This window comes from Ostrea edulis, chromosome 3 (genome assembly GCF_947568905.1).
Source record: "Ostrea edulis chromosome 3, xbOstEdul1.1, whole genome shotgun sequence".
Taxonomy (NCBI): Eukaryota; Metazoa; Mollusca; class Bivalvia; order Ostreida; family Ostreidae; genus Ostrea; species Ostrea edulis.
Genome location: NC_079166.1, coordinates 14,466,706 through 14,494,410, shown reverse-complemented (window position 1 = coordinate 14,494,410; position 27,705 = coordinate 14,466,706). Strand labels below are relative to the sequence as shown.

The window sequence follows — 27,705 nt, the reverse complement described above, 5'->3', positions numbered from 1 at the left end:
TTCACCTTCACAAATTAGCTCAATGAGAACCATTGACGGAAAAGTTTGATTAGCGCTGTCATTGTCAATTCTATGATATCTCGTACGAAATGATCTCAGATGGGTAGGCCTACCTGTAACATAACCGAAAGTAGAGATAGGGTGTATGTGTATAATAATCAGAATAAAGTAGATAATTCGATCTCAGCTTCTAATCGTCGATTCAAATCCGCACCTTTTCATGGGAAAACGTCATCCATATGATTGAATTCACCCTATCAGATCTATATGTACAAACCTGCTATTTTGATTTCAGTCACTCTATTCACTTCTGTTTGGTTTGATTCAACGGAACACAATAATTTCACTCGTTCTTTGCAGTCAACTCTCACCAAATTTGCTTTACACGCAGAATTTGTCCACGTGTCGCTTGCAATAGGACATTTAGCAAGTTCTAGTTCCGTCTTGTCATTGAAGAGTCGTCGGACAATGATGCTTCTATCGGAGAAATTTGTTCGTCGTGAGAACCACGAACGGACATTACATTGTACTGTATCATTTGGGTAATATACATCCAGCAGCGGTGACTTAAAAGTTATCAAATCTAGAAACATGAAATTATTTGCTCAATGATAAATAAATAAATAAATAAATAAATAAATAAATATATATATATATATATATATATATATATATATATATATATATATATATACATGATTTAAATCAGTATAATGTGCTATAAACTTGGACGATGTGATACAACTTTTTCAAGAAAGACAAATGAATAATTCGTATGACTCTTTGATACTTTTAACTCTGCTTTTCTTTCTGATTGCATTTACATGGAAATCATCTGGAAATTGCATTTATCCAGCTGTCTGAAGTTTGACAAATACAACAAATCAACGTCGGATCGATATAAATCATTTTAAAACAAACTCAAGTTAAGTACAATGTAATGAATTTTTTCTTACAATGATGTCTAAACTACTCAAAATCAAATATTAAATTTATAAATTCTCTATCTTACAATCTTGTCCACACAATGCCAACAGTAGTAATCCAATTACGTACAAAAATACAGCAGACGTCTTATATATACACATCTTTGTGATTTATAGTTTTAAAAAGGGATCAAACTTGGATGATGGTAAAATTAAACAAGGAAGAGAACGTTCAAAACAGATCGTGAAATATCGAACCGATCAAAGTGTAAGAGATCTAAAAAGATTATGATTGCTGTGGCAGACTTTGTACCAGGGAAAACCTGTAATTCTATGCTATATCATCAACATGTATTTAAAGACATAGTGTCTGAAGGTTCCTTTAGAATTAAATTCATAATTTTAAATATTCGTACAAATCATCCTTGCACTATCTACCGAATTAAGCATAATCTCAATTTTATTCTACATTTAGTTAGCTTAATTAGATGAACAAACTACCGGAACGGGATTTTGTTACTGGAAAGTTGAATTTCATTTCATATCATGCTTTTTTATCACTATTACTGAAAGTACGTCCAGTTGATCATCGTCAGTTAACGCAATGGGCATCTTTGAATATGGTCATATATTTATTTCACGATTTTGGAAGATTGATTGATTAATTGTGTCTCACGAGACGCTCGAGAATTCACTGATATGGAGACGTCACCAGGACTGGTGAAGGTCTTCAAATTTAGGCCTATGCTTGGCGCTTACGGTCAGTTAGCACTGGGGGTTCTTTAGCGTGCCACACTTACTGTGACACGGGGTATCCGTTTTTTAGGTCTTTTCCGAGGACCCGTGATATCGTTGGCGATGGAACTGTTACTACCTGTTTTAATGACTTGGGTCTGTCGCGGCCGGGATTCAAACCCCGGCCTTCCGCATGCGGGACGAACGCTCTAACCTCTCGTCAACCGTGGTGGTACGATTATGGAAGAATAAAATAGGTCAATGCATGGTAGAAGCAATATAACTTTAAATGAAGACTGTGGGTGGGAGCAGTCGGGTTAATCAGTTTGTCTTCACAATTAGCAGCTTATGAGGTTTTAAAACCACCTTTGTATCTGTGTAATCCATATCAAATGTGTAGAGTGCTTCGTCGATAATATTGTCAACTTATGTTGAAAATGAATTTGGGCAATGAAGCGGGGATGGCAATATAACGAATTCAACTTTACTGACAATTCAATGAGTAGTCAAAAGAAATTCAATTACCTAAATTTATTTGGACTACATTCTATATAAACAATTCGATAATACTGACTTTAATTCAACAATTATTTGTAATTAGGCTGACCACCCAAAAACCTTGTACAGCCTTTCACACTTCAATGCACTACTCTGAAAGTACGGGTGTGATTGTCGACGGGGGGCAAGTAATTGACATTATTATTGAGGGTAATCCCTATTAAATTTTAAAATTCGTTTCGGAGAATCAGTGGTATATGGCATTATGTGGGGTTGGCATCATAACGGGGTGTTGACATTGGGGAGAAATCTGTTCTTGAGGATTTTCGGGCATTATAACGGGTCAATAAATCGAGAAAGTGCTGTACGTTTATTATCCAGAAAATATACCAGCAACTTAGTAACTTTATCATTAAATGATACACGTTTTGTTTCGGAGAGTAGGCAGGGATGTCGATCAATCAAAAGGGACACGTGGCAAAACTACTCCCAAAATAGTCCGGTATTTTATGCTTCTTTCAAAACATTTTTCTACGCTTGCCATGAATGAAAATGATATAAACTCTATATATTTTACAAGAGAAAATGAACTCATTGATGCTAATCAGCTTTCGAAATCTTTAATTCAATATATGCATGAGTTGATAGAAATGGTCCGCAAACGATTTTTTTCGCATGATAAAGGGTACAATTGTGTGATTGGATCATCAAACATCAATAGGTTTTAGGTAGCCATCGTGTCAAGTACGGTCTTAAAAGTTGACCCAAAACAAGTGCACATTACAGCTGATAGTATGACAGAAGTATTTGCATACTCTTAAAAAACGCGAAAAATTTAAACATTGAAATAAAGTCATTATTTTCAGAATAAAAAGATAGGTAATATTGAAAAAGATCTACATATGTGAAAGTCCTGGCGATGGCGGTTTTTGTTTAGTTAAATATTGCATAAAATAATATTTGTATGGTTCATGTTTCATAAACATGTCGTTGATGAACAGATAAACAAATCTACATTATAAAACCTACAGCTATATGGATGATTCTGAATATGATTCGTATTTCTATCTACTGAATCCATTACAAGCGTTACACATTTGGTAGGCAAGATGGAAAAAAAGTCAGCACACCAAAGCACGATAATGCGCATCTTTTCAAACATTTAAACAACTTCGTAGAGTTCTCCTGAACCACTTTTTCCTTCATAGATATGTGGTTCCTGGACATTCTCGTTCAACGCCTCATACATTTCTCCAGCTGCATCAATGTATGTTTCATTAAGTTCACACACTTGTTTTGATCCTTGTTTGGTTTCCACCAATCTGTTTTCATAGAACTGCTCCTGTTGTTTACCCTGTCCTTCTAAATTTCTCATTGCAGTGGGAGTCATCTGTACGTCATATCTCTTTGCAGACAACACGTCCAACCTAAAAGGAAAACGTTTTTTTTCGATTTGTACATTTACATATATATAAGATCTTTTCATATCTATAATGTATGTAAAACTTATACGGTACCAATTTTGATGCACCAGATGCGCATTTCAACAATGTTTATGTCTCTTCAGTGATGTTCAACCGAAATGTTTGCAATCCGAAATAACAATAACGTTTTAGAGATATTATAGGCAAAAACAGTGTGCCAAATAAGTGGAGTCAAATTCGTTCAAAGATAAGAGCTATGCGTGAGGGAAATAATCCTTAATTCTAAATTTTACAACAGCAATTAAATATTTTCAAGCTAGTAACGAAGTACTTAGCTACTAGGCTGTAGAGACCCAGGGGTCATAATGTAAAACTTGAATTTTGGTACCAATGTATATATATATATATATATATATATATATATATATATATATCCTTTATTAAATTTTTCCAAATATCGAATGATATCAAACTAGTTTAGTGTAAGTTTTCCGATAGAAGTGTTGTCATCTCTTGAAAGTAGGCAACGTAACTTTGATCATTAAAGTTGCAAGTAAAAATAAACATTGATTTAAGACCGTGGTGAGGAACATAACGATATATAAAGAATTTAGTATGCATTACGTCACACTATTTCCGCCGGGGTCTTTTGGACAGACATTATGTAAATATACACCTTTCTGTATGCATTAATGATGACATATTTCTGATATTGACATTTCATGTACTGCTACTTACGTTGAAGAACTGTTGTCACTTTTTACTGAAAATAAACCATATCTAGTTGAGGCATATGTGGTATACAATTCATTTCAAGTATTTACAATGCAAAGCATCGGAAATGTAATGTACATCTTTATCGCGATTTGAATACTTGTTGTAATATGTAGTTAAAACATGATCAATAATGGAATTATCACATCTTATTTACAAGGACATTACATTAATTTTGAATATAGGTTTTAATTATATATAAAATGGCACGGTTCTTTACGTCCAGCACTGGATGAAACGAAGTATTGGGGATGTCATTTAATTTTGATAATCACCGATATTGCGTATTTTTGGTACTGATAACTTCTGCCAATAACATATATTTCTACAGTTGGTAGTAATGATATTAATTTCTGTTGATACTGGGAGATGTTGATATTTACTGATAAGTACTCGGTAAAATACTGCCGCTACCGATAAGTGTAAATCAATGCTGCAGCTATTGATTCCCTAATAGTAGATACAAAAATATGCCAGGAACAACGCCGCTATGATATAGGCGGTGTTGTAGAAATTCTTTTTCCTTTAAAAACATCAGAGGGAGATATATATATATATATATATATATATATATATATATAGATAGATAGATAGATAGATAGATAGATAGATAGATAGATAGATAGATAGATAGACAGATAGATAGATAGACAGATATATACATATTCAGATAGAGATCTTGCATACAGCTATTTCTCATAGTCTTAGATTTTTCTACCGCATCTTATGTTGTTGTTGTTTGTGTTTTTTTAAAATTTGATACAAAGTACTTACCTCTTTGTTTTACCTTACAACAGGCAATAACACCCGCTATGAGACTGGCTACACCAACAACCATCATAGCTGTCGCAACATACACATAAGAAACATCACATACAACGTCTGCAGCAGCTGCTAAAATCAAATCATAAAAAGCAAAGTAAATTTTCACTCATTTCTTCAATTACGCCTACTTAAAAATACTTCACTTAATCAACGTTGCTTAATAAACAGTATTGATAATGGTCACTTCATAATCGGTCCAGTCCTACTAAGACACACTCAAGAGTTACTGAACTAAAATGTTTGAAACGTTGATTTGATGTGGTAAAATGTAATCATTTATTGAATCAAAATCAGCAAAGAAAATTTAAGGTTTTAAAGTAAACAAAACAAACAAATAAAAACTCTGATTTCAAAAGCTTCAAAAATCTTTGATTTACTATCTGACGTGTTTCATACCGATTGTTAGGCGGTTCGTGGCACATTGTTTTTGACTACGGATAACTCCGTTTACCTGATCAAGATATAGGGCTCACGGCAGTTGTGACCGGTCGACAGGGGATCCTTACTCCTCCTAGGCACCTGATTCCACCTCTGGTGTTTCCAGGGGTCCGTGTTTTCCCGACTATCTATTTTGCATTATTTATAGGAGTTATGAGATTGATCACTGTTCGTTACCTTCACCTTTCACTGTGTTAAATTCTTTGAGAGAGCAATATTTTGATGCTACAGTTTTGTAGAGTAAAAGTGTCATTACTTTCATTACATGAAAAATTCAACACAAGGAACAACGCCTAATCTCATAATTCCCTTAAAGAATACAAAATTAAGAGTAGAGTAACCACGGACCCCTAGACGCACCAGAGGTGGAATCAGGTGCGAAGGAGGAGAAAGAATCCCTTGTTCACTGGTGACACCCGCCGTTTACCCTATTTCACTGGTGACACCCGCCGTTTACCCTATTTAAACGGAGTAATCCGCAGTCAAGATTGATATGGAAAGCAGAGCCGAACAATGGGACTGAAATACGTCAGAGAGCATTTGATCTAATGGCAGACTGTATTTTAAATCATTATAACGGCCATATAATTTATACAAATCCTGGCATTAGGCGAGACTATTGAAACCCCAGTGGTATAACTTGTTTGTCAGTTGCCAGCCTCAATTTAAAATCTGATCACACGCAGGGAATTTCTTGATGAGAGACATAAACACTATCTGTTGAATATGGAGAAGATGAAGTCTCCCCGTAAGTCATAAAGTTGTTGTTTATTTTTTCATTTATTTTAATAAAATATCTAAGTATGAAGCATAGTGTAGGCCTCTGTAGTATCTATTATTTCTTGTTCACTGGAATATATCGAATCGACCTATAAATGAAATGAGTATAGTTAGTATATAAAATGTAGTCGATATGTTTAAATGTCGAGTTGAAGGTCGTGGCAAGAGATTTATTTTTTCCCATGCAGAAGCTTTTTGATAATTAATGCCTCGTATAAATAAACTAACAGGTCAAAATTGGACCACAATGGGAATTCCAACAGACTGTTGGAAGATCTGATCACAAAGGCTAGACTACGTAGGTATTTATGTTGCTGATTTGGGAGAGGTTTTATGTTCTCAAATTTCTAAATGCTCTTTGACTTTTTTTAAAAGGTTAGTTTTACCTGGCTAAAGTTTGTTATCTCCATATATTTAGCAAAAGAAATTTCCTCTAAAAAGTATATAGAAATAACCTCAATCATTTCAACTCCACTCAGGTGAGATGTACTTTTGTAGAATACTTACATGTGATCGAATTAAAACTAGTGTTTGTCATCTTTTCCATCGGGTCTTCATTAAAGACAGCAGAACCGCGAAGAGCTCCAGATCCACATGTTTCGGAATAGTTTGTTTCGCAGATAATTTCTACATTTCTATCACTTTTCAGCAATTGATAGAGAACGACACTCGTCAGCTTCCTGCCTAATGATGTGTTGAAAGCCTCACCATTCGGTCTCTCTTGAAGAGGGAGGCTGACATATCGTGTGTCATTTTCTTTTCTGATGCACCATCGTATATCCTGAAACATGTCTTGATTAATAGGACAGTCAAACGATAATTTTTCATATTACCATGACTTGTGTAGTTTACCAATTTCCAAATGCAAGTTTTAAACCTGTATTTACTAATTTTGTTTTTTCCATGGTTCTGTGTGACGATTTTATTCTATTTTGTAAATTACATATATTTAAATCTAGATTAGAGCCTCGTGGGAATGCCACTTGTTATATGTATCTGTACCTTCGCTAAGAAGATTAACATTTATGTTCTGTTGCACGTGTAAGAATAAAGAAGAGAAGCTTTTCCTTATATTGATTTCAATTTTTTTTTTACATTATTTAAAAGATCATTAGAGCTAGTTTCATGACAGATATATCTAGCTTATACAACATACATCAAGGAATTTGTCAGATTTGTCGACCATATCGACTATATCATTTTCTTTTAAATGAATAATTGCAAATGTCACAGTCCTGATTGCACATCAAAAGACGATTGTTGCTCATACGCGTTTCGACAAAATCGCATTCGATCTTCTCTGTTGACCATTTTTAACGTTGTACGATATGGAGCAAACGAAACGAACGAGATATATGATCTATTGTTCATGAATTGTGTTCATATTTACTGGTATACATAGTTGTATCATAAGCTTTGAAATTTCTTCATCTTCTTAAAATAACCAGTCATCATGAAATTAGAAAAAAAGCTATAAAGATACCAAAGAAACATTGTTTTGACTGCGACATTGTACTAAATGTACAAAAAATGTATTTCATTTTGGGAACTTCTTCATATAAATGACAAATTCTCAAGAGGGACGTTAAACAATATACAATCAATCAACTAATCATTTATGGGGAAACATTAGCTTGATGTCAAAACTATCGTAACCATTGTATTTGTTTATGTTGTTGCTTGTTAGCATGTTGGATTCTTTTGACATCAGATACAAAAAATTGGACTTTTTGGTTTTTCGGGCATCTGATCAATATGGATATTTTCTTCTTCGTGTAACCTATAGATACATGTATGTAGTCGCCAATTTCTCATTGCAATTTGTAATCCATTTCCTTTTTTGTATACAATAACATGTATTCATGTATATAGTCAGGTTTTTACATAGCCCTTGCAACCCAACCTGACCAGGAGGTACAGGGTTTTAAGAATTCCAGTTCTTTTACTCACATATTCACACGGACAAACTTTCATGCTAAACAAAGGCTAGAAGTAAAGAAAGTAGAAAAAATTGACAATATACTCTGGCTGAGTTCAGAAATATCATGCTATAATAATCAACAATCTGATGTATGTAGTAATGCCTAGGTTGGTATCCAAAAATACTTCTTTATACAAATTTTGATCATTTACCTCACTTCTTAAGAATTTGTTTCTAACAAATACATATAATACTAAAAGGAAACATTTTAGCATATTTTGTTGCAACATAGTTTACGTTATATTTGAATTAATGTTTCAAATAATTTCCACTTCTTTTCAAACTGATCTGTACAAATATTTTTCTTTGTAATTTATTTTTCTACTTTTTATACATTAGTCCAGATGGCTTTAACTTTATTCAATGACAATTGTCTTTACATTTGAAGAAGTCTATACAATGTTTCAAATGGTAATTTAGAAAGTTTACCATTTCAGTTTTTAACATCCAAGGATAAAAGTTTTTTTTTATCAGTTATGATATTAAATGAAAATATTTCATTAGACCAACGTTGCACATTTCTTTAATAAATACTGACTTTTTCACAATCATACATAATGTGTTCCAATGATTCTCTCTCCTCTAAACAAAAGTGCATAGATCGTTGTCTGATTTCTCAATAATTTTCAAAAAAGGTATTTGTAATTAAAATTATATGATTCACTCGATATATGTGTTTCATACCGATCGTTAGGCCGTTCTTGGCACACTGATTTTGACTACGGATACCTTCGTTTACCTGATCAGGATATAGGGCTCACGGCGGGTGTGACCGGTCGACAGGGGATCCTTACTCCTACTAGGCACCTGATCCCACCTCTGGTGTGTCCAGGGGTCCGTGTTTGCCCAACTATCTATTTTGTATTGCTTGTAGGAGTTATGAGATTGATCACTGTTCGTTATCTTCACCTTTCATATTGTAACCAATGTAATTTACTATATTTCGTTTTCATAAAAAACATCCTTATGAATTGCTCTCCATTCTTGATATTGTTATCAGATTGATCACTGTTCGTTATCTTCACCTTGCATTTCAAATTGTTTATCCCATTTTTTGTTCAGTTGGTTTATCTTTGCTAGAATTCAATAATCTGTAAATTTTTCTATTGTTGGTTTTATTGCCTAGTCAGGTTATAATGTGTAAGGGAACAATCGGTTCTTCTTCTTTAATCAGTCGATCATTATTAAGATATCTCATCATTTTCTTTACTGCTTGTGTTACTCCAAGAAAGTTTAATGTTATAATATTTTGAATTGAGCATAAGTCATTATATTCCCTTCCTCATCCAGTAACGAGCTTGTTAAATGAATATTGTTTTTACAGAATTTTTTCTCTTTTCTTGAAAACTCAAACCTTGGTAACTTACTGATAAAATGTTACCTCATTCATTGTAGATGTAAGTTATACCGTACAGATACAAGTTAACAAACAATTAAAACTTCAGTCGGAGTACGAAAGACACACACAGAAACACAGAAAAAAAGTTTCCAAAACATAACCAAGAAATAAAAATAAACAGTGTGGTGGTTGATTTTGATGTGCAAAAATTATTTGTAATCCATTTCAACATTCATAGCAATTAATATCGCAATAAAAATGTTGGCGTCCTTTTCGTAAAACAGAAAACTACAGTAGAGAACAATTAACAATGCCGTATGATATTTACCGCAACATCTGTTGAATTGTCTAGATTAGTCATTGCATCACAAGTCATGGAAAGGAGTACTCTATCTTCTGACTCATCGGTTGTGACAGTCTCTGGACCATGGATATAGCTTTCTGCTTTAATTAGTTAAAAAAGATAAATAAACTAGAAACATATCTACCAGTCATCAACATCTAGACATACTAAAGCGTACTACTATACTTCTAAAGCATTCATCGCTCCGTGAAGCATACTACTATACTCCCAAAGCATTCATCGCTCCGTGAAACGTACTACTATACTCCCAAAGCATTCATCGCTCCGTGAAGCGTACTACTATACTCCCAAAGCATTCATCGCTCCGTGAAACGTACTACTATACTCCCAAAGCATTCATCGCTCCGTGAAGCGTACTACTATACTCCCAAAGCATTCATCGCTCCGTGAAGCGTACTACTATACTCCCAAAGCATTCATCGCTCCGTGAGGCGTACTATTATACTCCTAAAGCATTCATCGCTCCGTGAAACGTACTACTATACTCCCAAAGCATTCATCGCTCCGTGAAACGTACTACTATACTCCCAAAGCATTCATCGCTCCGTGAAACGTACTACTATACTCCCAAAGCATTCATCGCTCCGTGCAAACCATTAAATATGTCATGCAAACTGTCCACGGTTCCGTGAAAGCCGTTTCGTGAATTTTTACAATTTCTATCAGGCAGTATTTTTGATATTTTGCTTTTATATTTTCCTATTTATTTCAAATACAGATATAACGAATCACCTTCTGCTTTGTTGGGCATGTGAATGACCAACTAGTCCATATCATATCTATTACAGAAAATGAGACGTAAAATTAATGATAAACTAGACGTCCATTTCTTACGTTTTAGTGAGATTTATATAGTGAATACAATATCTTGTCATATTTATTACCGGGGAAAAAAAGCGTAATCAGATCCCGCACAAGACGTACATGTATAACCTGCATGCTTGCATTATATCTTTTAAATGTTAATGCTATATATGTACATGTAGTAATTAATTGGACATAACCTTAGGAATACAGAGCATTGAACTTTGTCTATTAACAAAGATAACTTTCATTCATATATCGATTCCATATATCCCCGTCAATTCGAAATAAAAGACACCACAAAGTCATCCACTTCTGCTTCATACTTAGATATTTTACTGAAAGCATACATTAACGGCAAACTGACAACTCAGCTGTATGACAAACAGGATGATTTCAGCTTCTCCATCGTCAATTTCCCATATTTATGTAGCAATATTCCATCATCACCTGCATATGGTGTCTATCTCTCTCAACTGATTCAATACGCAAGAGCTAGTTCTGCGTATAGTCAGTTTTTATATCGAGGCAAGCAACTGACAAACAAGTTGATGGTACAGGGGCTTCAACAGTCACGATTGAAGTCAGCATTTTGCAAATTCTATGGTCGTTTTAACGATCTAGTTCGTCAATACAACCTATCATTGGGTCAAATGCTGTCTGACGTGTTTCATAGCGATTGTTAAGCCGTTCTTGGCACAATGATTTTTACTACGGATTACTCCATTTAGGATATAGGGCTCAAGGTGGGTGTGACCGGTCAACATGGGATGCTTACTCCTCCTAGGCACCTGATCCCAACTCTGGTGTGTCCAGGGGTCCAGGTTTGCCCAACTATCTATTTTGTATTGCTTATAGGAGTTATGAGATTGATCACTGTTCGTTATCTTCACCTTTCATTGATTATAAGTTATACACTTTCTACCAATACAAATTCCGACTCCAGACCCGGATTTCTCAAAACAGACTTCAATTTAAGTTTGAGATTTTGCTAAAATTTTGACTGCTCAAATCAAAGAAAACTAAAACTTAAGTTTGAGATTTTTCGAAAAAACCAAGCCCGATGTTTTGTTTATAAATCCAGGCCGGAACACATTTGTTTGTATATCATGCTACAATAACAAGAACACAGTAATCTTTCCGTGTTATTTCCGCTGTAGAAATAAATGGCTTTCTAATTAAAATGTTTCCCACAAAACATGGAGACAGGTCAAATATAGGTCAAATACAAAATAATGAGCAAAACATTTCAAACTATAGCTTACATTTTATAGAGATTCACAGTTTCAAGCCCGTACACGTCCTTTGTCAAAATCAAAACCATTAAAACGGAGAAAATACTGATTATATGCTTTTTGCAATGAATGAAATACAGTGCATATTGATTTACATTTCTAAAAATTCAATCAAAGTTACAGGTAGACATAAGCACATCATTTATAATCCTACAATCTAAACGTTTGGGGCTATTTGACTTGATGATTTCCATTTTCTTCTTTCAACAGAATTGTCCTATAGTTGGTTGTACAACAGCAAAAACTAGGTTCAAATCAAATTGATTTATTTTGAAGAAGTGTTATTACATGTACATACATGGATGTTAACCTAGTTGCTATTATACCACACAATAAAAATCAATTGAAAGGAAAAACCTTGCATGCAGAAAATTCTTGAATGTGAGAAGTGAGGTCCATGTCCTAATTTCAAAATAATTTAAATTTCTATCACTAATAAGTGTAGCCTTAAACAAGCTATCGTTAGAAAATAAAATAACAGCCTTTTACCAAAAATATAATCGTGTGGGAAAAATTCTTATTCAATGGTGCAGCAACATCCCCCTATGTATATTAAATTGTTGAGTTTTATGATGGACCACATGTTGCGTGTTGTGCTGTCGGAAGTTCCGATCGTGAAATTCATTACGATATTCGTAATACCAAATGGGCACTGTGATCGGGATTTCTGATATTAGAATTTTTACCTGTACATTTGTATATATCAGATAATATTTTTTGCAGCTATGCTGTCTCTCATCAACCTAGCATGTATAATAAGGTCATAATAAGTAATCTAGATAAGAAATTAAAAAAAAACCCAGCTATTTCGTCATGCTTCTAATTTGTGATCTGTGATTTTGGGTTTTTTTCTGTGTAATTATTTTTTTCCCTAGAACATTTGTGCCAATAGTGTTTTAGCTTTTATTATTATTTTTTTTCATTTTGTTTTAGAAATCTGGTATTTTAAGTGTGTTTATTGTTCATAGTGTTTGATCTTTGTATTTTTAACGCACCGTTCTAAAACATTTTTGAGTGCTTTTTAAATACTTTTCATAGAGCTCTACAAAAATAACTTTAGCTTTCGATCTTAATAATAATGTTTTATTTTCATAATTTTACAGATACAAGATTTTATGTCATACTGTCATTTAATTTCATTTGCGTTTTATTGTTGCATTCTATCTCTACAGCTGTATAGCGCCCTAGAGTAATTTGTTTTATACAAGGTGCTATATAAATTTTATTTATTTATTTATTCATTTATTATTATTATTATTATTACATACCCTTTTCTGTTTTTAATCTGATATATTTTCGGTGATTTCCCCTGAATATACGCTCTGTTTCACATCGGAATTCAGAGTACGAACGCTCCTCTTCCTTCAAGTACAGGAAAACAGAAACCTGTTGCTGGATGCTGCATTCATTGTCCCCGCTTGTCAATACTTTTACCGTTGGAGAGTCTTGTAAATGAATGATTCCATTCCTTCCGGATAATGTTAAATTCTACAACAAGCCCAACAACAAAATAAGCGTTGAAAACATAGACCAAAAGACAATTATTTTTTTTATTGAGCTTTATCTTTAATTCCTAGATCTTGATTTATGTTCCATCATGTAATTTGTGGATGTATGCAAGGTGAAGATAACGAACAGTGATCAATCTCATAACTCCTACAAGCAATACAAAATAGATAGTTGGGCAAACACGGACCCCTGGACACACCAGAGGTGGGATCAGGTGCCTAGGAGGAGTAAGCATCCCCTGTCGACCGGTCACACCCGCTGTGAGCCCCATATCCTGATCAGGTAAACGGAGTGATCCGCAGTCAAAATCAGTGTGCCAAGAACGGCTTAACAATCGCTAGGAAACACGTCAGACAGCATTTGACCCAATGCGAGGTTGTATTGACGAACTAGATCGTTATAACGACCATAGAATTTGCAAAATGCTGACTTCAATCGAGACTGTTGAAATCCCTGTACCATCAACTTGTTTGTCAGTAGCTTACCTCGATTTAAAAACTGACTATACCCAGAACAAGCTCTTGCATATCGAATCAGTTGGGATATATAAACACCATATACAGGTGATAATGGAATATTGCTACATAAATGTGGGAAGTTGACGATGGAGAAGCTGAAATCACCCCGTTTGTCATACAGTTGAGTTGTCAGTTTGTCGTTAATATCCACTTTCAATAAAATATCTAAGTATGAAGCAGAAGTGGACGACTCTGTGGTGTCCTTTATTTCGAGCTCACAGGGATATATCAAATCGACATATGAATGAAAGCTATCGTTTTTAATAGACAAAACGTCATCGATATATCTAAAAGTCGAATTGAAGGTCACAGCGAGATATTTTTTCTTCTCACGTAGAAGTTTTTGAATAAATTCTGCTTCATATGAATATAAAAGCAGGTCAGCTAACAAAGGAGCACAATTCGTGCCCATGGGAATTCCAACATACTGTTGGAAGACCTGATCACTAAAGACCACGAAGATATTGTCAATGAGGAACTCTAGCATATTTTTTATTTCAACTTCAGAGTACTTGTGCGTGGAATCAGATTGGTGTTTAACAAAGTAAGTTTTTGAATGACTGGTCACTAGATATGAATATTTCCGTTTTCCGTTTTTGTTGAAGAAGCAACTGTCTATGATGTCAAAAAGTCTAGTCTTTAATTTATCGTGAGGAATGGTCGTGTATAATGTTGAAAAGTCATAGGTTTTAATGCCATTGATTTGGGGAAAATTCTGTGATTTCAAGTTTACTAAAAGCTCTTTAGAATTTTTTAGAATCCACATTTGATTAACACCACTTCTGGCATATGTAGTCGCACAGTAAGTTTGAAGTTTCTCCTTCACAGCGGTTAACATTTTCGTGAGGAGCAAAGATAGGGGCTTGGTAGAGCACTTACTGGATCCAGTAATGTATCTTTGTTTGTAAGGGTTTTTATGTAGTTTAGGAATCCAGTATAGGTACGGTAACTCATATTCATTCGACCCATTGACTAGAATATTAAATGTGTCTAAAACTGAAGCATGGTTTTGAAGAATTTCGTCTTTTGAAAGGGCAGTTGGAGTATAAGTATGATTACCAAAAGTAGAATTAATGCCAAGTTCGTTTAAAATACAGTTGTAATAATGAGCCTTACAAACAAAGACAATGTTGTTACTAGCTTTGTCAGATGGAACCAAAACATATTCCTCATGTAGCCTATCTAATTCTTTTATCACTTCTGGTTTACTAAACACAGAAGGATAGATGGTACGTACTTTTGTTTTCATGTGTCTAATGCGGGATTTTAATATCCCTCTTATGCTTTTAACCCATTCTGACAATGTATCAAGTTCTTCTTTTTTATAAATATCATCTGCAGTATAATGCATTCTCTCCAAAATGTTAAGACGTAGTTATGAAAAAGTCAAGATTATGAATAGCGATTAATCCCATAAGTCCGATAATGAAATTTAATGCAGGATTGAGAATAGGGCGCACAAGGAAACCTGGAAACACCAGAGGTAGGATAGGGTGCTTGGGATGTAAACATCCTTGCTGAATGTCTTATCGCGAGGCCTATTCACCGAACACGTAAACGGATTAATCCGTAGTGAAAATCAGTGTGTAAACGACTTTAACTAGTGAAAATCAGTGTGTAAACGACTTTAACTATTGGTATGAAACATTTCAGACAACATTCTGCCTAATGACAGGTTGTATATATTTTCATGAATTGAAATCAAATTAAGCTTAATACAAACGTTTTGTGTCTTCTGATCACATAATGTTGAGAAGCATATGACATTTCTCTTACAATATCAGCTGCACGATATACATGTTCTTTGGACAATGGATAAAGAGATGTCTATAAAACATTCTTTTAAAGATCAGAGCTTCACAAGTTACATGAAATACCTTAACGGATCGTCCTGTCATTATAGAAACGCTTCCAATGCATATCACTTCAATCAAAGCTCCAGGAAGAAATGTCTGAGTAGAATTGTAATTATCAACTCCCTTATAGCGAGTGTAGATCGACTCCACAGATGGTGTACCTGTAACGTATTCAAAGATACAGAGTACACAGCCGTAAATCTGGTTATTTTTGCTGTCGATTAATCTTTAACGTTTTTGCGAGTCGGTTGGATTCGCAAAAATAACTTTCTAAAAAATAATGTTTCATACGGTTTTTAATATGTTTTTACATAAATTCGCAAAAATAAGAAACGCAAAAATAAATATATAGGGTTTTTACTCAATTCCCAGAAATAAATCGACGCAAAAATATCCAGATTTACAATATTTATATATCTGTATATCTAACAAACTCTTGCATATCAAATCAGTTGATATATTTAAACACCATATGCAGTTGTAATGGAATATTGCTGCATAAATATGGGAAGTTGAGGATTTCTTATGATGGTAACTTTTGTTTCGAGGTGGAATAATTAAGAATGTCATGGTATTATAAGGTGATAAGTTACGGAAGACCTTCTCCTAATTGTGCTGGTTAAGATTATTCTTATTATTCTTTTTTTTCCTTTTTCCTAGACGCTAACTTTGAAGGTTCATATCTCGCTCATTTCTGCATGGATGTTACTCAAATTTTCAGGGTTTATAAACTTTACAGAACGATTTTCAAATAATGTACTACATTTTAGAAGTCCCTTCTGTTCACGAGTTATTCCTCTTTGAATGAAATTTTAGGGGCTTTGGTTTCCAGACAAAGGCTCCGAGACTGTATAAGCTTGAGCAGAAAATGCATTGAAAATGAAAAGTAGGAGCATTCTAGTTGTGCACATCGAAATGGTGATTGACAGGGTTAAAAAATTAGGACGCCTAAAGGAGCAAAAAATTACACATATTTTCCTTTATATCTTTTAAACGAAAAATATTTTGTTAAGATGTGTAGAACAAAAGTTGTGCAAAATGTTAAGAGCTTTCTTTTGATATCCCTAAAAAGTGGCTGGCCCCTTCAATTAGGGATCTGGGGATCTTCAAAGTTTTCGCTTTTTAACTCAAAAACGGTAAATTAATTCGATGTGGATTTCGCTGGAAAAGTTGTTCTTCAACATCTTATTGATCTCATAAACATAATATTTTGCTCGAGTATTGTGTTATATATGAGTAAAATGCTTGACCCGCAAACAGGTAACCGTATCATTAGGTAGGTGAAGGGGGAAAATATGTGTATAACTTACTTCGGCACGTGCCCCTGGCGTGAAATTCATACGCGACTTCTGTGCGTACTGTGTACATAATATACCTACATGTATTTACGCAGATAGATATTAAAGTTTAATAAAATATTCAAGATTTGAGAGCAATTTATTTGATTTGTATGTATAAATAATTCAAACTCGATGAATTACTAGTATTCTCTTCAGTCTGAATATTATGCTATCATAATTTTGTTGTATGATGAAGTATTGGTTACAGCTATAAACCTTTATTGTATGTCCTGAGCCATGAATTTCATAAATCTAAATAGTAATTTTTTGTTCATTATTGGGACTGAAAAGTTAAATGCTGAAAGAATTTAATCCCACTTACACGCGCACCTCAAAAGACTGATTCGTGGAATAAAATCATACACGCATGTACTTGAGTAGTATAAATTTATTAAACACCTAACGATAAAAAAAATATAGTACACCTTTATAGCTTCATTTCAATTATATATATTAAATTCTCAAACTATTTCATAAGTACATACGAGAAGTCAGAATCGCTAGCGTAGCCAAACTACTTATATCGTTACAATACTTATCTTCCTGTCACAGTACAGTTGATTATTTTCTTTCTAAAAACCTAACTTGAATTCGTCTTTTGTAAAATCACTGGATAAGTATTTCAAATAATTTTCCCCGGGGTGGTGTTACATATAACATATCAAGAGGGGAAAAAGGCGAAAGTTAGATCCCACACACACATACTCATGTACGGTTCCTGTATTTTCATGTTAACTAGGCTGCATTAGGACCTGACCCAAGGACATATGGTCAAGTTTAAGGTTTTTATGTCACACAGCTCCGACGGAAGACCTCTCGTTGCAAAGCAACGAGCTTGGCTCTAGTTACAATGTATTATTAAACATGATGTAATATACATGTAATGTTCCTGAAACCTAGTTCCTGTGTACCTACTATTGTTGTCCAGGCTTTTATACAAATATATTTATCATGCATACTTTTACATGTTTTACTATTTACACTCTGTCTACCGAGGCCCTTGGGTGTCAATAAATCATCTGTATCTTTTAATACTTCCATGGTTCGCTAAATAGTTTTTATTTATAACTTCCAAGCTTATTTTTTTCCTATTTAATGCTACTGTTAAAATAGTTCGGGGGAAAGGGGTGGCAGTCGCCCGATATATATTGTTCTTTTATTTCAATAACGAAATAACAAATAATGGTCGATCTCAAAAAGTTGGAGTCCTGCCCCCGTCTTCATTCTGATTCTACAAGCCTGTACATGTATATACACACATGAATTTATTTTGAGTTTTAGAAACAAGAACACAAATAAATACAGCTTTCAAATGACCGATAAATTAAATATGCATACAGTAAAGAATTGATAGAGACATTGTTACTATCGTCTGCACTGAATTTACAATACTTGTGAAGAAATATGATTTGATCAACAACCATTAAGGAATGACGATGAAAACGATCTATATTGTATGAAATACTTACCAACAAATAGTATTTGCATCCCTGTGGATTGAGTTGCATTGTTTAGAAAGTCTATAACTGAACACGTAAGTATCACAGTTTCTGTGCATTCCAAGTTTACAAGTCTTGCACTACATGTAGAATCGTCTAATTCACTATCCACTGGACATGTAGTTAGATCCACCTGTGTTCCGTTGGTCAAGTTTTGACGAATAACAATGTTTCCAGAGACGGACGATGAGCCACGTGAACGAACCTTACATGTTATTACTTCATTTTGGAAAACGAATGGTCTGCGGATCAAGAAATTTATCCCTAAATCAAAGAAGAAAAATATAAATTTTTGATAGTGTATTTCTACGAGTTTATAACTACCGAAAAGCTGGATTTGTTCGCAAGTGTATGTGGCGATTTCTTAGCTATTAGGTATACAATTAATTATAGTGGAATATATTTTGACGGGCATGAGATTCCAAAACATGCAAGGTGAAGATAACGAACAGTGATCAATCTCATAACTCCTACAAGCAATACAAAATAGATAGTTGGGCAAACACGGACTCCTGGACACACCAGAGGTGGGATCAGGTGCCTAGGAGGAGTAAGCATCCCCTGTTGACCGGTCACACCCGCCGTGAGCCCCATATCCTCATCAGGTAAACGGAGTTATCCGCAGTCAAATCAGTGTGCCAAGAACGGCTTAACAATCGGTATGAAAAACGTCAGACAGCATTTGACCCAATGCGAGGTTGTATTGACGAACTAGATCGTTATAACGACCATAGAATTTGCGAAATGCTGACTTCAATCGAGACTGTTGAAATCCCTGTACCATCAACTTGTTTGTCAGTAGCTTACCTCGATTTAAAAACTGACTATACCCAGAACAAGCTCTTGCATATCGAATCAGTTGAGATATATAAACACCATATGTAGGTGATAACATAAAAAGTGATAAGCAGTGTAATGTTAAAACTTTTATGTGAAACAATGGTATAAAAAAAACCTGTAGTTTATTTATCTCAAAGCTGACGGGTGCAACATGAGTTCCTTTGACATAAAACAATTGTTATATAGAGTGATTTTTCTTGAAAAATATTCTTAATGTGATTGTATATACATTTGGGTGCTAACTTAACTATCAAGAGTTTGACGTTATGATACCAAACTGCTAATATCAGCCATAATTATCACTCTTGAAGTAAAAAAAAAAGCCATGCAGTATAATTTGTTAGACCAAAAATCATGATTCTTGCCTTACATACATGTACAATGCAAGGTGAAGACAACGAACAGTGATCAATATCATAACTCCTACAAGCAATACAAAATAGATAGTTGGGCAAACACGGACCCCTGGACACGCCAGAGGTGGGATCAGGTACCTAGGAGGAGTGAGCATCCCCTGTTGACCGGTCACACCCGCCGTGAGCCCCATATCCTGATACAATGTAATAAAATATGCCAACTTACGGAATTGTCCATATAGGCCGGTCATTAATGCGAAAGTAATCACAACGGTGGATGATATACTGAACATGGTGTACAGAATACCAACTAATCACAACAAGGAACATCAACAATCTATTTCTGAAAGTTTCTATTAATCACTTCATATGACACATACATGTAGGAAGTGAATGTACATGTAGGTCATGCATGACATTTTAAAAGTACTACTGCTACGTTGGACGCTTGTGTCGTTATTTATTGCACATATGGCGGAACATTCGCCAGGCATTGCGTCGTTATTTATTGCACATATGGCGGAACATTCGCCAGGCATTTCTGCATAGCCTGATTCGCCCAATGCGTCGTAGGTGTGAAGAATGCATTGGTGCAAATGGCGGTCACACACGCTATTAAACTTGTCAAACTTTTTTGCAACCCCATTATTTTCAATTGCTATTCATTTAAACCATAATGGACATAATCCGTGATTTGATGTTTGAATTGAAAGACAATGCATTAATGATATACATAATAAATAAAATAAATGTTTATTCGGTATATACATACATACATACATACAGAAATACCAAGGATGACCCATGAAAACTCGAAAGCTTATTTCCAATGGGGTCTTTTAATACCCATAATATTTTGTATATGAATCTATAAATAAAATATATTAAAGTACAGTTTCTTTCGTTTTTTCCTTTTTCTGCTAGTATTATATGGATGGAATGATATAACGCTATATGCTATTTTATCCATATGGATCATTTCATTTGTCGAAAAAAGACACTCACCTGAGGTACATTATTGGGACGATGGCGCGTGTGTCAAAATAAAGAATCTGAATCTGAATCATACCCATTGTTAGGCCATTCTTTATTTACTGATTTGGACAACAGATTACCCAGATCAAGATATAGGGTCACGGCACGGGAAATGCGTACTGCTCATGGGCATCTGATCCTCCTGCTGGTGGTTTCAGGTGTCCATGTCTTATTTTCGTATTCTTTATAGAAATTATGAGATTGATTTTTATGGGTTTTTTTGTATCTCGTCTCCTTTTGTTTCTTTATTGTTGATTGCATGATATTTGTCTACAGAATGAATGTCATATAAAGGACATATTTGAATTTCATTTGGTGTTTCTTTTTATTTGCTAAAGTTGGACCGAGGAAAAATTAAGCTTCCGTGGGGCGTGAAATCCGGTTGATTGATAATGTTGTTTTGTATCAAAGCTATTTCTAGAACACTTGAGTTTTTCATTAGATATCAAGTGATTGTGAGTCACACGCAGAAAATTTCTCATTGTTTTGAGACTTCCTGGTCTACAATCGGTGTTACAAATCTGTTAACGAATATGAAATACGTCATTCTTATTCATTACAAATTACCATTCGTATCTTGCTGTCTTCTATATCCCAATTATCAAAAATAGACTAACCGAAACCAATCCTATCTCTTATACTCTTCATCATCCACATTATACCTTCTTACATTACGGCCTACCAATCCCTATCTATTCCACTACTTTTACTTTTTTGATAGCAATTGTTTTGGCTTTTCTTTACACACTGTTTACTACGTATTAATTTATGTATACCCCATCAAGAACACAGCCCTAACACCGCTCGATCATGACGGTAGGTTAAAAAGCTGATGGTAATGAAGTCTCCATCACCATTTGGTGTCAATTCAAGAGGATCATAAAAACACAAACTGCATTTAAAATGTTGCTTGATCATGAACACAAAGTGCAAGGATTGCTCTTCAAACTACACATTGTCCTAAGTGGAGATATTTTTCATAGAAAAAGTACAAAGTAAACGACTGTTAACTTCCGCCCCGGGATACTGCTACATGCAACAAGGAAAGTGAACATCAGATCAGTACCGGAAGAGAGTCCATAGAATTATAACGATAGTGTTCTCATCCCATTAACTGGGATTCGCACATAGTTCTTAAACTTAGTTTTACACTTCATTTTCCGGAAGTCGTTCTTCCTCTTCCCCAATCAAGAAAATACGTCCCTATAATTGTGATAAAAATCGTATGGAAGCATATTAGGGCCGTAGCAGTATCTGTTTTTTTTAGTTTGTTATAATAAATTAATAATTTGTTATAACAGATTAATAATTTGTAAAAACACATTATTGATTTGATATAACAAATTAATAATTTGTTATAACAAATTACCAATCTGTATTTTAATGCGAATATGGTATTATATCATTTTGTCCTCAATACTGAAGCAGAATATGCTAATTGATGCTAGCCTGTGTTTAAAATGTGGGTTCATGTATTGTAACGAGAATGGATAAAATGTTATTCAAACATAACAACTGAAATTCCTCTGTTCTTGACTTGTCTCCATATTTTGTAATGATATCATTTATCAGAAAGGCCATATCTGGACGATAGTAAAGAGAAATAGTCCAAGGACAAACTCTTGAAATAAACCATCGTATAACATAGATATGCATTTTCTATTAATCTGAATTCAAATAAAAATCAAACCAGAACACATTTTCCAACAATCTGAAAAATGCCGCGAAATAGGTCGCGAAGTTCGCGGAAGGTGTATATTCACAAGCAGAAGGCACTGATTGATTGATTGTATCTTGTTTAACGTCTCACTTGAGAATTTTTCACTCATATGGAGACGTCATCAAGACCGGTGAAGGGTTTCAAATTAGAACTTTGCTCGGTGCTTATACGGCCATTGAGCAATGAGGGTTCTTTATCGTGCCATACCTACTGTGACACAGGACATCCGTTTTTAAGGTCATCTCCAAGGACCCGTGACATTCGTACGTGATGCTGAACGTTTGGCGATGGAACTGTCACTACCTGTTTTAACGACTTTTAAAGTCTGTCGCAGCCGGGATTCGAACCCCTGCCTTCCGCATGCGAGGCGAACGCTGAAAACCGGATTTAACTAGCTTGAAACAGAATGTGCCTTCATAGTTGTAAATGACTTATGAGCGAGTGTTTATTCAAATCAAAAGCTTCTACACCCACATAAGAAGGGAAAAATCTTCCTGTGACCTTCAGCTCAAATTAAGATACACCATAGACCTAACACAAGGTTAGGTCAATGGATACACTGATGACCTCACATTTATCAACAATGTTCACCTTCATTCAAATATCGATTCGATGTATCCCAGATAACTTTAATTAAAAGACACCACAGAGTGTACCATACCTGGATATTTCATTGAAAATATACGTTAATAGCAAATTAACAACTCTACATTTTGACAAACGTGACTTCTGTTTCTCCATCGTCAACTTCCCATATTTATGTAGCATTAAAAAAAACCAGGACGTCATCCATGGAGCTGTTGTCGTCCATTCTCTTCCACAGAGTTATCGGACCTTTCTCTCCCTTACGAAAAATGGTCTGCTTTATTCAGTCCTCCATTTTGTTTGTCATGTGATCAAAGTAGCATTTAGTTCCGCAAAATAGTTCTCTAATAAACGTTTTAAAAAATAAGTTATAAACTGTTATCTTTTTAAATATTTTACAAAGTATGATACACTCACAAGTACTTTTTTTCACGTTTAAACAGTTTTACAATAATTTTGTAAAATATGAGCTGAAGGAGGTATAAAGGAGAGAAAGGACCGATAACTCTGGGGAAAAAGGTTCAAGCCCAGTATTCCGAAGGTCCGATAGTCCGACGGGCCGGTAGTCCGACGGTCCGATAGTCCGACGGTTCAATATTCCGACGGTTCGATAGTCCGACATGTTGACCATCGCCAAAAATTTTCATTAATAGAGTTAAAATGTATTCATATCAGGCATTATTTTAAGGAAATTACCAGAAACCGCCAAAATTGACACGGCCTGAATATAAATCAGACAATCAATTTCTGACCAAAATCATTCAAGTGTGAACTTACGGCGGCGTAGAAAGGCCATATATAAATATATTATTCGTTCGGACGAATTAGCTATTTGTTCGGACGAATTAGCTATTTGTTCGGACAAATTAGCAATTTGTTCCGACGAATTAGCTATTTGTTCGGACATATTAGTAATTCGTTCGGACAAATTAGTAATTCGTTCGGACGAATTATGGATTTGTTCGGACGAAATAGACATTCGTTCGGACAAATTAGCCATTTGTTCGGACGAATTAGCTATTTGTTCGGACATATTAGTAATTCGTTCGGACAAATTAGTAATTCGTTCGGACGAATTATGGATTTGTTCGGACGAAATAGACATTCGTTCGGATAAATTAGCCATTTGTTCGGACGAATTAGCTATTTGTTCGGACATATTAGTAATTCGTTCGGACAAATTAGTAATTCGTTCGGACGAATTATGGATTTGTTCGGACGAAATAGACATTCGTTCGGATAAATTAGCCATTTGTTCGGACGAATTAGCTATTTGTTCGGACAAATTAGTAATTTGTTCGGACGAATTAGCTATTTGTTCGGACGAATTAGCAATTTGTTCGGACGAATTTGTTATTAGCTATAAGGCAACGCCAATACCGTAGTGAAATACCGTAAAGTGTTGGTAGGAGAGTACAAAACTTAGATTGGGACACATGCTAAAATGGGATTCAATTCCAAAATTTTCCACATAAACGTCATGAAGATGGCGACGGTAACCTACATAATCACCCCAACCCCTGAAATAACAAGCTAAAAATGATAGGAATCCCTACACCCTGCTCAGTCTTAAAAGTTTGAAGTAGGCCTCAAGTCCCCCCCCCCCCCCCCCCATCCACGGGCAAAAGTTTATTAAATGAAAATTTTCTGTATAACGGGGCATAACACAATCAATAAGGAAATCAATTTTTGTATGGAACGACAATAATGCAATTATGCGCCAATCAGAGCCTATCTAAGTTTTTCAACGGAAATCTGTATATCCGAATTTTATACCAATTTTAAGGTATACCTTTCTTTATAGCAAATAACAATTTTTGAACAGAAATTTCTTGCACTAGAATTAAGGGGAGGATGTTATCAAACAACATTTGATTTTATTTATATGTGTATAGGGGGAAAATGGTTGTCGTCGTAACCTTCCACAATTTCATCATCTTTTACAGAACCAGTGGGCGAATTAGAAGTAAACTTCGCATAGCATATTCCTCGGTAAAGCGTATTCAAATTTATTCAGACGGAGCGTCATCTCTCCTTCCAAGGGGAAATATAATTATAATCAAGGAAAGGTTAAAAAGAAATTAGGATGTGGGCATTCATAGATCTTCTCAAGAACCACTGGGCCAGGGGAAATAATGAAACTGATGAGAAGGGTTCCTAACATACATATTTATGTAGCGAAATATTCCATTATCGTCTGCAGTATGATGTTTATATCTCTCAATTGATCCGATGCACACGAGCTTGTTATGTTACAACAGTCTTGTTTAAAGTCAGCATTTCGCAAATCCTGTGCTCGTTATAACGATCTAGTTTCCTAATACAGTTTATCGTTGGGTCAAATGCTGTCTGACATATTTCATACTGATTTTTTAGGCCGTTCTTGGCACACTGATTTTGACTACGGATTACTCCGTTTACCTGATCAAGATGTGGTGTGGCCGGCCGACAAGGGATGCTTACTCCTCCTAGGCACCTGATCCCACCTATGGTATATCCATGGGTCCATGTTTACTCAACTCTTTACTTTGTATTCTTTAAAGGAGTTATGAGATGAATCACAGTTCGTTATCTTCACCTTTCATTATGAGAGTTATGAGATGAATCACTGTTCGTTATCTCCACCTTTCTCAAGAGCTGCAGGGTCAGGATTAGACATTAATTGTCATGCAAACATCCTCAGATTCAAGTTTGTTCAAGTCAATGTCCAAGTGGTAGGTTTGGGCCCCAATACGGATTCAAACTTTTAAGTAGGAATATATGGGTTCATTGGTTGTATATTGTTTAACACTCGAGAATTGTTTACTCTTATGTTGATGATATGTAAACGTCACGAAGGGCTGCAAAATGTAGGCCTATGCTCGGCGCTTACAGATTTTGAGCAAGGGGGGATCCATATCGTGCCACACCTACTGTGACACGGGACCTCGGTTTTTGCGGTCTCTGATTCATGGTCCCAGGAGGTAATGTGGGGCCACCATAGGGTGCAAAACACTTTACATGGAGGAATATATATTGATCAGATCACGTCCATTTGGACAGGCTAAAATAAGGATTCTATTGCAAGTTTTACATGAGGATACGTATAGGCAATTATATATATATATATATATATATATATATATATATATATATATATATATATATATATATATATTAAGAGTAGCAGGACCACACTGAATTATATTAATATGCAAACATCCCCAAGTGGTGTGAATTGAAGACCCTGGGTCTATGGTGGGGCTAATATGGGGGGGGGGGGGGGGGCAAATAGACAACTATATGTAAATCAATCAATTTTCTCCAGAACAGCAATGTCATTTTCGTAAATGTTGATAAATCCCTCGGATGTGTGGGCTCTAGCTAGCTTGGTTAAATCATGACCCTATGGTGCTAGGGAGGGGTTATAATATGGGGTTTTGTGAGAATAAAGAGGGTTCAAATCTTTTCTTCTCCAGAATAGCAAGGTTATGTTAGCAATATTGATGCATTCCTATACATGTTGTGAATTCAATAAGGTTCAGTCCGAGTCGTGGTCCCCTGGGGCTAGGGTGGCATCAAATGTTGTGGGGTTAGTATGAATTGTGCACTGTGTGTTGAAATTGTCTGGACCCGTGTTGACCATGGGGTGATTTGTCAATAGTGAAACTAAGATATATCTGTTTACTATAATTTACACAAGCTTTATATTATCAAGTCCTTTGTTCTTGTGGTATAAATGAAGATATGTATCACTTAGTTTTTGCTTGTAATTTTTTTTATACAAATGCTAGAAATTATCCTTTTAATCAACTGTTCAGAATTGATTTGTTCAACAGGTACAAACCTACCATTATGGGGCAATACCAGTACTTTTGCTGCTTTTCATAATTCATAGTTGGGTCCTGTACATTTAAGTAATAACTACGTTATTCTGTTGTATCCAATGCGCATGACAAAGGATATATGGTAATATTTATGGAGAGGAGTCAGTAAGCTGAAAGAGCTTGTCTCCAATCCACTTGATTATTCAATAAAATATGTTCATAAAAAACGGTAGTGAAGTTACATCTATTACTTCAACTGTACAGTACCGTAAATCTGGTTATTTTTGCTGTCCATTAACTTTTAGCATATTTGAAAGTCAGTTGGATTCGCAAAAATATCTTTCGCTGAAAAATAATATTTCACACGTTTTAAAAATATGTTTTTACAAAAATTCGCAAAAATAAGAAACACAAAAATAACTATATAGGCTTTTTACTCAAATTCGGAAAAATAAATC

At 34.9% G+C, this 27,705-nt stretch overlaps 1 protein-coding gene across 3 annotated transcripts; it reads right to left on the bottom strand.

Moving 5' to 3' along the window:
* Positions 1–2,177: 2,177 nt before the first annotated feature.
* On the bottom strand, positions 2,178–20,469 carry LOC130053256 (uncharacterized). Of its 3 annotated transcripts, none has more exons than XM_056160161.1 (9): positions 20,328–20,469; positions 18,876–19,169; positions 16,088–16,227; positions 13,452–13,671; positions 10,049–10,161; positions 6,908–7,181; positions 5,132–5,251; positions 4,322–4,346; positions 2,178–3,586 (listed from the first exon to the last, which is right to left on the bottom strand). In XM_056160161.1, the coding sequence occupies exons 1-9, from the start codon at positions 20,392–20,394 to the stop codon at positions 3,322–3,324; spliced, it is 1,518 nt and encodes a 505-aa protein (XP_056016136.1). In that variant the 5' UTR covers positions 20,395–20,469; the 3' UTR covers positions 2,178–3,321. The 3 variants fall into 3 exon arrangements, with proteins under 3 accessions (XP_056016136.1, XP_056016135.1, XP_056016137.1); XM_056160160.1 differs by having other exon boundaries at positions 10,049–10,164; positions 20,328–20,450; XM_056160162.1 differs by having other exon boundaries at positions 5,132–5,248; positions 20,328–20,450.
* Positions 20,470–27,705: the final 7,236 nt, after the last annotated feature.

What these genes read in the sequence shown, in the direction of transcription:
- LOC130053256 (XM_056160160.1), bottom strand. Translation starts at nt 20,394, where the DNA reads ATGTTCAGTATATCATCCACCGTTGTGATTACTTTCGCATTAATGACC. An exon ending in ACAATTCAACAGATGTTGCG is followed by an intron (nt 7,182 to 10,048) that starts GTAAATATCATA and finishes GACATGTTTCAG; the next exon opens with GATATACGATGGTGCATCAG. An exon ending in AGTGACAACAGTTCTTCAAC is followed by an intron (nt 3,587 to 4,321) that starts GTAAGTAGCAGT and finishes TTTTCCTTTTAG; the next exon opens with GTTGGACGTGTTGTCTGCAA.